Source organism: Austrofundulus limnaeus, unplaced genomic scaffold (genome assembly GCF_001266775.1).
Source record: "Austrofundulus limnaeus strain Quisiro unplaced genomic scaffold, Austrofundulus_limnaeus-1.0 Scaffold122, whole genome shotgun sequence".
Lineage (NCBI taxonomy): Eukaryota > Metazoa > Chordata > Actinopteri > Cyprinodontiformes > Rivulidae > Austrofundulus > Austrofundulus limnaeus.
Window position 1 is genome coordinate 181,959 of NW_013952524.1, and position 12,429 is coordinate 194,387.

The following is a 12,429-nucleotide window of genomic DNA, read 5'->3' on the forward strand; positions in this document are numbered from 1 at the left end:
TCCCTGAGGTCAGTGATATTTGTACAAACAAAACCCAACAGAAACATTATTTCAGTGTATTTATTTTGTAGGCTAACTCAGATTTTTTTAAATTTTTTAGTTAATAAAAACATCTACACTTAGGACACGTTTTTAAAACAGGAAATAAAATGGCAGATTTTTGAACGTCGGATCAACCACTCACTTTAAAGCTTAAAATCATCAAATTSTGTTCAACCAGTTGATTTTTGCCTCTGTGTTCTGAAAATAAAAGCAAACTAACAGTGTGAGCTGCTTTTAAATACTTGCTTTCTTTATATATTACACYGTGTCATTCTCCCAGCTCCATTTTTTTTGATTAAAAACACTACATAAGCTATTTTCAACAGAAGACGTCAACATTGGCAGTAGAAGAATCTCACTGGCCTGTGACCATCAGAGACCAGTTAGTGACAGCTGCAGATTCACTCAATTATAGGTTTTTGCAAATGATCAGATTATGTGGCTGTGATTCAGTTCATGTGTGCTGTTTGCAAAACTATCATTTAGGGCACTATTTATCATGGACACTATTTTTTTTGCCCAATTCCATCCAAATTGTTGCCACCGTAGCTTGCTTTCACACTTTGKCAGCGGACACCATGTTTATAATTTAATCTTAGAACTCTGCGAATGTTTCAAGACACCTTGGAGACTCGTCTCCATCTAGTCATTATCAGCAGCAGCCCATAGAGGGTGACGCACTCATCATGCAGTTTGATATAGAAAAGCTGCTCWTAAGAGTTAAACAAAATGTTCAAATGTGATTCAGTCTTGTCCTTTTGCAGTTTATTTTTTTTATTTCAGAGAGGCTTTATKAGCAGGCGCAGCATCAACTACTATACATACTATTTCAGAAATGCAGTGGTGTTGCAAACATGGCTATTACAAGTCATTTTGCAGGCATATCAGAGCAGCCGGAGGCTAAAATTCAGAATTTGACAGGTTTTCACCGCTGCAGCCTAATGCACATCAGAAGCTGTCACTGAGAAATATATTTCTGTTTCATGGCATTTCCCATCTTATTCACAGCAGCAGCCACCAACAAATGTTCTGCTGAGCCCGAGCTAACAGCACAGATTGCATCACGCACAGGAGATCAGCGACTTCTTAAATAATGATGACTTGTTGAGATGAAATTAGAACTATTTCAAATGAAAATAGAGACATTTGTATTTTTACCTAAAATCAGACTGGATTCATAAACTATCCCACCTTCTCTGTGTAGTATTTTTGACTTTGCTCTTCCTCTGAGAAAACAAGTGGAAGTGTTTTTTTGTTTGTTTGTTTTTGAAAACCTGATGAGCTAATAGGGTGTAATTTGTATTTTGTCACTTCTGAGATCGTYACACTAAGAACAGCACCTGAGAGTCTCTGAGTGTTACGATCAAGAGGAAGAAGGGAAAAAAAAGACAGACTGAAAGGAAGCATGCGTATGAGATGTGAGCGAGTAGTGACTGCAGATGAAATGTTCACAACTGGTGCTGCCGAGTGACACACACACACACACGCTTACACGCACTTGCGTACGAGCTGGATGTGTAGCTAATGAGCCCGGTGTGTGGTTACGGCGCAGAGTCAGACCGGCTACACGCTCAGACTGATGGGAGTTCACGCAGGAGTCACAGCTTTTTTTTTCTCCGCTCCTCTGCCTCATCTTCAGAAAGCAGCCTGTTTCCGTTTGCTGTCGTTATCAAAGCAGGCGCAGGTTCACCTTAAGGGCTCCTTTTCCAATCTCCAGGTACAGAAGAGAGACAGGCATAAGTTCACCATGGTCCCTGGAGTGTTGAAATAGTTGTCACAATTATCACCTAAAAGAGAGTGTGAGTTTTCTCAGCATGAAACATAAAAAAAAGAAATAAAAATACATGCAATTTTGCTGCGTTTTGCTAAATATAATGCGACGTCTTTTTGTTTTGCCTGAAGATACAATATGGCTGCTCAAGATGTTTACAGACTTTGTTTCGGCTGTGTTTCATCCAGTCCCAGCTATGATCACCTCGTATCCCAACACCACTCTGGCCACGCAGGGCGAGGAGAAGAAGATGAGCTGCATCGCTCACGGAGAGAAACCCATCATGGTGCGCTGGGAGAAAGAGGAGCGCATCATCAACCCCGAGACCAGCCGATACGTGGTTACTGTCAAGGAAGTGGTTGATGAAGTCATCTCCACGCTGGTGGTGAGTGCTCAGTTGGACTGGGAATCAGAAACATTTGGAGTCTGTGAGGAGAGTTCAACACTTCAATACTAAAAAAAGAAGAAAAGAAAAAAACAACCAGGGCAACACATCAGTGATCTAAATAAAAATGTGTCTGCATAACATAAACATAACAAGTTGAGGATTTTTTATTATTTGTTCTTTTTCTTTTTTTGCTGTGTATGCTCAGCACAATTTGTCTGGCCCAGTTCTGGCCCACACAATCCTCAAACACTCGCCCCACAAACTGCAAAGAATGATGGCCCTTAGGTGACCCAGATGTGATTTTCGTTGGTGGTCCATGCATGGGCCAGCACCACATAAATCAAACAACATGGCCAGTTGTGGGATGCCATGTTGAAAACAATGTCATCATTGCCAGATCTGGCCCACATCCAAATGACAAACCGTTTGCCATACGGGCAGTGCCAGTTGACACCAGATCTGGCCCACACCTGTCTGCTCTATGGGTTACATGTCACTTGTATTTTATATCTTCCACATAATGACACTGATTCATATCCACCTGCATTGCTTTGTTTTAACGGATGTTAGTAATGTCAACACATTTTTTGTACAAAATGTCTTTATGGTTTACCTGGTTTGTTGTCTCAGACCTGTTTCCATCACTTCACCAAGACTGAAACAAGTAACACAAAATACTTGCTCACACAAGATGCATTTTTTGTTTTCACTAACAAAACATATTTTACTTACACAGCACAAAATCAAACACATTTAAAAATCTAAAAACATACATTTACCAAAAAATAAAATAAAATAAAACAATCATATTTATCAATTTCAGTTACAATAAACCAGATTTACTTACATTTTTTTATTAACTCTAAAATGTATATACAGTATTGAGCATATAAATATTTGAATTTCCAACAACTTGGTGATTTAATCCAAAGAGCTTGTCAGGGCGGCTGTGGTGGAGTGGTAGAGCAGCCAGCTTGGGTTCTGGCTTCTCTYCATTGCCTTCCTGTTCATTTTAGGATAAACTTTAAGATTTTATTGCTTACTTTTAAAGCTTTAAAGGGTCTGGCCCCATCCTACCTGTGTGATCTCATTGACATCCACACTTCTGTTAGAGCACTTCAGTCATCCAACCAGTTTCTCTTAGATGTTCCTAGATCTAGACTGAAGTTTAGAGGTGATCGGGCCTTTGCAGTTTCTGCCCCAAACCTTTGGAATGGTTTACCTCTTAGCATTCGGACTGCTGAGACTGTCGAGACTTTTAAATCTTTGCTTAAAACTCATTTTTACTCCCTGGCATTTCATTCTGGTCGAGTTTGAGATTCTTTTAAAGTCAGTGTTTCCTATGTYCTATTTCTGCAGTTTGGTYAACTCTTGTTGTTTTTTGTGCTGTATAAATGAATTAATATTGACATATGAAGCCAGGACAACACCTAACAACTGATCAACAGAACCTCAACAAATATCCTTTACGTTTGTGAGTAGTATAGTAATGCAGTAAATCTAAAGTACAGTATGTTGATGTAAAAGTAAATATTTTTGTCCCTTCAGGGTTCAGATGGAGGGCTCTGCCTTCCTCTTAATTTTATTGCATACAAACATTGATTCAGATTTCGACTGCTCCAGACATTTTATTTTGAAGCCTCTGAGTTCCGTGTGTTTCTCTGCAGATTATGCCAACTGTTCGTGAGGACTCAGGATTCTTCTCCTGTCACGCCATCAACTCGTTCGGCGAGGACAGAGGCATCATACAGCTGACAGTGCAAGGTAAACTTTCAACTTCCCTCACACTTGGGGAGAAGTGGGGGCAGGATAAAAACCTTCTCTGGGGGAAATAAAAAAATAATAAAAAATAATTGTTATTACTTTGTTCTTATGAAAGTCATTCCTGAATCTTTGGTGTGTCACTGCGAAGAGTAAAAGTGATGCTGAGGATTTCAGTAGATTTGCTGCAGRGCTTCTTTAAATTTGCGGATGTGTTCACGTCTCCTCAGAACCACCTGATCCTCCAGAGGTGGAGATCCGGGAGGTCAAGGATCGCACCATAGCTCTTCGCTGGACCATGGGTTTTGATGGCAACAGCCCCATCACAGGATATGACATTGAATGCAAGAACAAGTCAGGTAAGAAGAGGAAGAGAGAAAATGAAACAAACACTGTTTRTGGTTTTGTATGTAAAGTAAAATGTGCAGCAAACCAGAAACAGATCATTTTACCATCATGTACTACCCATTCACTGTTATTTCCATCCTTCTAGCTTCATGGTTATCAGCCCAGGTAACTAAAGATGTGTCACCTCAGCTGAACCAAGCCACCATCATTGACCTCCACCCYTCCTCCACCTACAACATCCGCATGGTTGCCAAGAACATTATCGGCAACAGCAATCCCAGCAACGAGCTCACCATCACCACTGATGAAGCAGGTTAGTGAACTTCTTGTCATTGATTCTACCGCCCCTGTTGGCTTGAGAGAAACAAACTTCACCAGRTCTGAAACCTGAAGCCATGAAATGTACAAGAATAATCAGTTTCTCTGCTGAATGTGATGTTTTTAAACAGATAATAAGAAAATAAATCAGGGTACATTAGTAGGAATAGTCCTTTATTCCAGTGAAGGAGCAGAAACAGAAGTGGATGAAATRATTTTTGATGATCAGACTCTCCAAAGGTTTTACTGAAATTGATTTTGTCTTGAATTGACTGATCCGTTGCCTGCATGCCTTTCATCGTTTATAAAGTTGACTCAGTTCTGTTTTGAGTGGAGAAACTTTTCAAAAGATCAACAGATGCATTTTGACAAATAACCACTGTGCTTATTGAAAATGAGGCTGATCTGCTTTAAACTCAGACTCATTCTGAGTCAGCCCCGTAAATGTTCACTGATCTTCAATCCCTCATACGGATGCCCCCCTTGGCGTTTTTAGCACATTAAAATAGTGCAATCAGTCAAAATTATTGCTAAAGTGAAGTAATAAAGCTCATATCAATTCTTACATAGTTTAAGRGGCAAGTTGATGATGTTACAAGTTTTTATTAACATTAATTTGAGACGAAGGCTTCAGATTGAACAAAAACCTTTGAGGAAAAAGTGCATTCTTAGCTCAACAGCATCACCCAGTGGAAGTTTTTTTCTGCAATGATGGAAATAATGTTTTTTCAGCTCCTGACGGCCCACCACAAGATGTCACTCTGGAGCCCAYCTCTCCACAGAGCATCAAAGTTCTCTGGAGGGTACAACATTTACTTTTCTGGCATTAATAAATAAAATAAAATAAAATAACAAATGATTATGCATCTGTCATACCAGAGTTGTCAGAGCTTGTTTTCTATCTCCATCCTCTCTCCTCAGCCTCCCCAGAAGCACCTGCAGAACGGCGTGATCCGCGGCTACCAGGTGGGCTACAGGGAGTACAGTCCTGGTGGGAGTCACCAGTTTACTATCATCAGCGTGGACACGACAGGAGACACCACAGAGAGCATCGTGCTGGACAATCTGAAGAAATTCATGCAGTACAGCGTGGTGGTCCAGGCTGCAAACAGAGCAGGGACAGGACCCTCTTCACAGCAGGTGGTCACCAAGACCCTGGAAGACGGTAAGTTAAGGATGTGGGTGGGCTTGTGTGGTTTGTAGACACTTGATCTTAGCTTCTACGACTGTGTGTTAGGATTTAACTAAAGATTCCTCTCTACAGTCAATCAGAGAAACTTGCAATAAATATTGTGAGAGGACTCCATCTAGTGGACATAATTTRAAGTACAGCGAATACTCAAACTAAATAATCCTTAAGACTATTCTGTCTTAGATACAGAAACATACTATCTGATTTATTGTTTTTGTTTATTTTTTACAACACAAATGAAAAAAATCAAAAAAGAAATGACTTTTATAGAGAACTACGGGAGAAGAAAACTGCAAATAAACAATATTTTTTGTCCACATCTTTCTGAATTATTTAAAAAACTTAACTACTTCTGTAACTCTGTTACATGCATGGAGCCGTTAACATGCTCAGTGAATTAAACYTCTGTCACTGCATTAGAGTAAAACATCTATATTGAATATTATTTGTTGAACTGGATCGAATTTTAAAAGCAAATGTCTTTAGTACAGATCTTTTAATTAGGGTTCAGTGGAAATTTCACAAACAATTAAAATTTCACCTGATGTAGATGGTACTTTGAACAACCTCAGTTTAGAGAAACACATTTTAATTCTGACAGGATTGACAAGCAAAATAAGAAAAGCTGATGTTTCATAACATGACATTATGTAAACCTTTGTACTTCCATCAGTTTTGGACCACATGATTATTAAAACAGAAATATTATAAGATATTCCTGCTGAATAAACCCCAATTTCCACCTAACATGCTACAGCTAGCTGCTGCTGCTTTTTGCTCTTACAGGCAACCATAAAATTCTAGATGAATAAGCATAAAGCACAAAAGGAACAAATTAATAAATGCCATTTAAGGTTTTGTCCTATCATAATCTTTTAGACAATTAATGCTTAAAAATGTAATGATTTAGTCCTATAAGTTATATATTTTGTCTATTTGTTAGCATTACAGTGTGTATGTTCAAACGAGGCTTTCAGTAGATTTTTTAATTCTATCTTTTATGTATATTTACTTATAACATTAACATCGAGAACATTAACTACAGTGTTTGACAAAATTTTCACAAATAGACACAGGGCCTTCACAAGAACCATGATTTTATTTTTAGATTGAAATCAGTTGTGACTGCAACAATATTTCATTTCATTTCATTTCATTTATTTAAAAGGACAATGCACATTAATCAATATTCTGTCAATATAAATGTGCCGGAATTAGCACAACAGCTAAATTTCATCCATAGTATAATTGTCCTGTGTGTGTTCAGATTAGCTGTTGACTTGACAATGAAAGTAATATAAACAGGAATGAAGTGATGCCTCTGTCTTACATGTTTCCCTTTTTTTTACATGTTTAAATAAATGCTCCTGAACCAACAAAGGTTTGTCTCCTTTCTTGCTTTTGACAGTGCCGTCTCGACCTCCTGAAAACGTTTTGGCTGTGGCCAAATCTCCAGAGGTGATTTCACTCTCCTGGATGCCTCTGCCCAGAGAGGCTCTAAATGGAAACCTGCAGGGCTACAGGGTGATCTACTGGGCCAACCTGCCTGACGGAGGTACTGACTAATGTTCCCACACAGAATTTAAGATGTTGTTGTTGTTGTTGTTGTTTTCTCATCTTCCCACTAGGGGATGCTGTGGATTTGTTTATTTCTTGTCACTGAGCATTTGCTTTGTTGTTTTCCTAACTGTTTTTTTTAGACTTTTCTACACATTTACTGAGTTGGATTTGATTTGTGTTCAGCCCTATTGGTAAACAAAGTGCTTGCTCTCAGCTGATCAACAATAAAAAAATGTTCAGAAAAGATAATTGTTGGTTGTTGTTCCTTTGAATGTGTAACAGGCTGTCTGGATTCACTGCATAAATATTTTAAAAYRCATAAAGCAGCATGATAACTTCCACTATGACAATTGCTTTAATTCAGATTGACAGGTTGTAAAGAAATAAATGAATGAGAAAAAAATACATAGTCTTGTTTGGCTGGGTTTATTAATGAGAGCAATTTAAATTTTGCTGTTAAAATTTACATTTCCAAGAGAATAAATCACTTTTCTACAGTCAGTACAACTTTATATTCAAACCTAATAACACACCTCCTTTTGTGTGTCAGAACTGGGTGAGATTAGAAATGTGACCACGGGGCAGCCGTCTCTGGAGCTGGATGGTTTGGAGAAATACACCAACTACAGCATCCAAGTGTTGGCCTTCACAAACGCTGGAGACGGTGTCCGCAGTGAACAGATCTATGTCCGCACTAAGGAGGATGGTATGAGATGCTTCTGTTTGTCCAGACTTTATTTCTTTGTCCATTTTCCTAAAACTAAAAGAAAAAATAGCTCAGACAAGCATGAACTGCTTCAAAATACTCTATATAGAAGATATACATTTTACCTCCTGTTTCACCTTGTGAACTTTATTATTTTTTAAGTGCTWTGTATAAGTGTAGGCTTAAAGTATAAGAATTTTTGTCCTGTTTGGTTTTAAATTGGAATATTGTTTTAAAAAAAGAACATGTATTAAAGACTTAAACTGTAATAACTATAGATTCATTAGGAGCACAGGTAACTTTTTCCTGAAGTGTTGTTCAGTCTGTATTCTACATATTCRTTATATATTTGTTCCTGGATTTTAAAAAAAAAAAAAGAACAATATATAAGTGTGGTAATTACAGTTGGGGAACAGTCCGACATTTTGAATGTATAAAAATCCATGGGTTTAGTTATTATTAGAAAGCATATCCTAAGATTTTGTCTCTGTGTTGCTTTTTCTAGTTCCTGGTCCTCCAGCAGGAGTGAAGGCCGCTGCCTCCAGCAGCTCGGCCGTGTTCGTCTCCTGGCTGCCTCCGCTCAAACTCAATGGYATCATCAGGAAGTACATCGTCTTCTGCTCTAACCTGCATCCGATGGTAATAGTATTTATATACCAGATAACTTTACTCCWTACATTTTCACACAATTATCTGTACTTTCTGCTACTTAATTTTTTTTAAACAGTAATAATTAGAAAGACTTTACTCCATATCCATTAGCTTGTTTTCCTTCTGGCTTGTTAATGTTAAAAAAATAAGAACCTAGCCAGATTGATGGCACGTCCTGGATGGAGTAAATTTAATTGGAGTTGAATCCATCCATCTATTCATCCATCCATCCATTATCTTCCTCTTTATCTGAAGTTGGGTCGCGGGGGCAGCAGCTTTAGCAGGGAGGCCCAGATCTCTCTTTCCCCAGCCTCTTCCACCTCTTCTGGGAGGACTTCAAGGCRTTCCCAGGCCAGCCGAGAGACATAGTCTATCCAGCATGTCCTGGGTCTTCCTCTGTGTCTCCTCCCAGTTGGACATGCCTGAAGCACCTTCCTAGGGAGGCATCCAGGAGGCATCCTTACTAGATGCCCAAACCACCTCAACTGGCTCTTCTCACCGTGGAAGAGCAGCGGTGGCTCTACTCTGAGTCTCTCCTGGATAACTGAACTTTTCACCCTATCACTAAGGGAGAGTTCAGCTACCCTGCAGAGAAAAGTCATTTCGACTGCTTGTATMCACGATCTTGTTCTTTCTGTCACTACCCAAAATTTGTGACCATAGGTGAGGGTAGGAACGTAGACTGATYGGTAAACAGAGATTTTCCTTACAGCTCAGCTCCCTCTTCACCACAACAGACCGGTACAGAGTCTGCAAAACTGCAGAAGCTGCACCGATCCGTCTATCAATCTCATGATCTATTCTTCCCTCACTCGTGAACAAGACCCCAAGATACTTGAACTCCTCCACTTGAGGCAGAACTTCACCCCCAACATGGAGAGAGCAATCCACCCTTTTCCTACTGAGGACCATGGACTCAGATTTGGAGGTGCCGATCATTATCCCAGCTGCTTCACACTCAGCTGCGAATCGCTTCAGTGAAAGCTGAAGATCCTGGCGCGATGACGCCAACAGAACCTCATTCATCTGCAAACAGCAGAGATGAAATCCTGAGGCCACTGAACCAAACTCCCACGCCCCCTGGCTGYACCAAGAAATTCTGTCCATAAACAGAACACATTGTGAACAGAATCTGTAACAACGGGCAGCCCTGGTGGAGTCCAACTCCCACTCTGAAGAGGTCTGACTTACTACCAGCAATGTGAGCCAAACTTTCGCACTGCTTGTATAAAGACTGAATGGCCTATAACAACGGGCCCACAATCCCATACTCGCATAGCACCCCCCACAGTGTACCTCGAGTAACGCGGTCGAATGCCTTCTCCAAGTCATGTAGACTGGATTAGCAAACTCCCATGACCCCTCGAGGATCTTATTGAGGGTAAAGAGTTGGTCCAGTGTTCCACGGCMAGGATGGATCCTGCATTGTTCCTCCTGAATCTGAGGTTCGACTATCGATCAGACTCTCTTCTCCAGTACCCCTGAAAAGACCTTACCGGGGAGGCTAAGGAGAATGATGCCCCTATAGTTAGAACACACTGTCCGGTCCCCRTTTTTAAAGAGAGGAACCACCACCCCAGTCTGCCAATCCAGTAGCTCTGCCCCTGATGTCCACGCAATGTTGCAAAGGCGTGTCAATCTGGACAGCCCCACAACATCCAGAACCTTGAGGAAATCAGGGTGGATCTCATCCACCCCTGGAGCCCTGCTGCCGTGAAGCTTTTTAACCACCTCAGTGACTTCAGCTCCAGTTATGGACAAAGCAGCCCCAAAGCCCTCAGACTCTGCTTCCTCCATAGAAAAGCTCCATACTTCTCATTGTGGTTGAATGAGAAGTATAAAAATATACAATTTTCTGTTGGTGGTTGACATCATATCTGCACGTCACAAATCACCTGACACTCCAGCAGGACATATCAGACGTATGTAGCTGAGTATGAAGGTGATCGTGGCTGCATGTACAGTATATGATGATGAAGCAGACCATTGCAGCCCAAATTTCTCAACATAAACATTTTTATTACAGTATTATACCCTTTAGTAAAAAAAAAACCATTTTGGTAGGTCACTTCCATTACTATTCACTTTTACTCAATACTTTAACTTTTAATACTTATGGACATTTTACATCAGAAATGTACTTTAGATACTTAAGTATAGTAAATGTTAAATACTTTAAGGTTTTACTCATTTTTAGAGAAAAATTTAACTTTTACTATAGTAATTTTACTTTTACTCAAGTATTACTTTGAGGTGCTTTGTATAAATTTAAATAAAAGCCAGCTTTCTGCTCTGCTGGATTCTGGTTCCATTCAGTGATACATTAATCTTTTCTGTCCTTCTGTTTCACAGGTGATGAGTGAGTTTGAAGCTTCTCCAGATGCATTTTTTTACAGGATCCCAAACTTGGCTCGAAACAGGCAGTACAGTGTCTGGGTGGTGGCTGTGACAGCTGCAGGTCATGGCAAYAACAGTGAGAAGATCATAGTGGAGCCTCTGGCCAAAGGTACTCTACTCATCCTGGTTTGTTTAGTAAATATTACAAATATGTAACACGTTCTCACTCCCAACTCATCACATATTGATGCTTTTCAAAGGTTGCCTCTACATCTTATTTTGACGTGTCGGGTAACCCCTTCGCATCAGTTATTGACGAGATGGGGTGGAATCAGTTGTCATAATTTCAGAAAGTGYAGAAATGCACAAAAACTAACTGTGCCAAAGCCTAAAATTACCTGTATTCACTCTAGACATTCTGTCCCTGACCCCACTACCTTAAATTAACCGTTTTTAGAAAGTGTAGGAAATTCAAGTCAACTATGTGTCCCAAATCCTAAAATTATCTAATATTCGCCCTAGACATCATGTCCCTGACCTCACTACCTAAAATTAACCATTAACCCTGATCCTTAATATTAATCATGGACCCCGACTCAAAGGCCGCTATATTTTGTGTCCCGACACGTTAAAACCAGATGCAGAGGGAACACGGAAATGCCTGGTGTGTCAATAACTGATGCAAGGGGGTACCGGACACAGAGGGAACCTGACCAAGCGTCAATATGTGACGACTTGGGAGTGAGAATGGGTTGAAATTTGAGTAAATATTAAGTTGCTTAAAGCATACTTTTTTGTTAATTGAAAATGTAGAGATTCTATAAACCAGATATTCTTAACATGTGGGCCGCGCCCCAATTGTGGGCCACAAGCGTCACCTTGAGGGCCTCAAAAGAACAACAGTTTTTAACTTTGGGCTGCAGAGGGCCGTGGGACCCCATTGATTTTGAGTAAGGTGCAATACACTTTCTCACCACTAGTAGCAGTAGTGCACCACTCAGATGTTTAACAACTTTTTTTAATATGTAGAAGGAGAACTTTAGAAACCTGCTATGGAAACCTATTTTAAATTAAAAGCAGAAGCAAAAATGAAGGTAACCCATCAAAAAATGTCAAAGTTTGTCACTAACATGAAGTGCAACCTCTGGTTCTACCATGTAATATTTTAAAAGTTCAAAACATCATCAAATACAGTTGCAGATACAGCTACATTGCACTTTTATCAAATTTATTTTTGTAGTTTCTTTTTAAACATTTTGTCAAAAAGCTGTTGTTATTGTTATTGTTTGTCACTAATATGAAAAGCAGCCTCTGGTTCTACCATGCAAATGTTTAAAAAGGCTTTATTTTCATTT

General features: G+C 39.7%; 1 protein-coding gene across 1 annotated transcript in view; it reads left to right on the forward strand.

The window, feature by feature from the left end:
- LOC106522149 (Down syndrome cell adhesion molecule homolog) overlaps positions 1-12,429 on the forward strand; it is a gene marked incomplete at its 3' end in the record, with an annotated part of 155,510 nt that overhangs the window by 130,130 nt on the left and 12,951 nt on the right. The window contains 9 exon segments of the mRNA XM_014015011.1: positions 2,002-2,198; positions 3,869-3,965; positions 4,193-4,321; positions 4,456-4,623; positions 5,361-5,431; positions 5,550-5,793; positions 7,229-7,375; positions 7,931-8,086; positions 8,592-8,731. Of these exon segments, the coding sequence (XP_013870465.1) occupies positions 2,002-2,198; positions 3,869-3,965; positions 4,193-4,321; positions 4,456-4,623; positions 5,361-5,431; positions 5,550-5,793; positions 7,229-7,375; positions 7,931-8,086; positions 8,592-8,731 (1,349 nt within the window).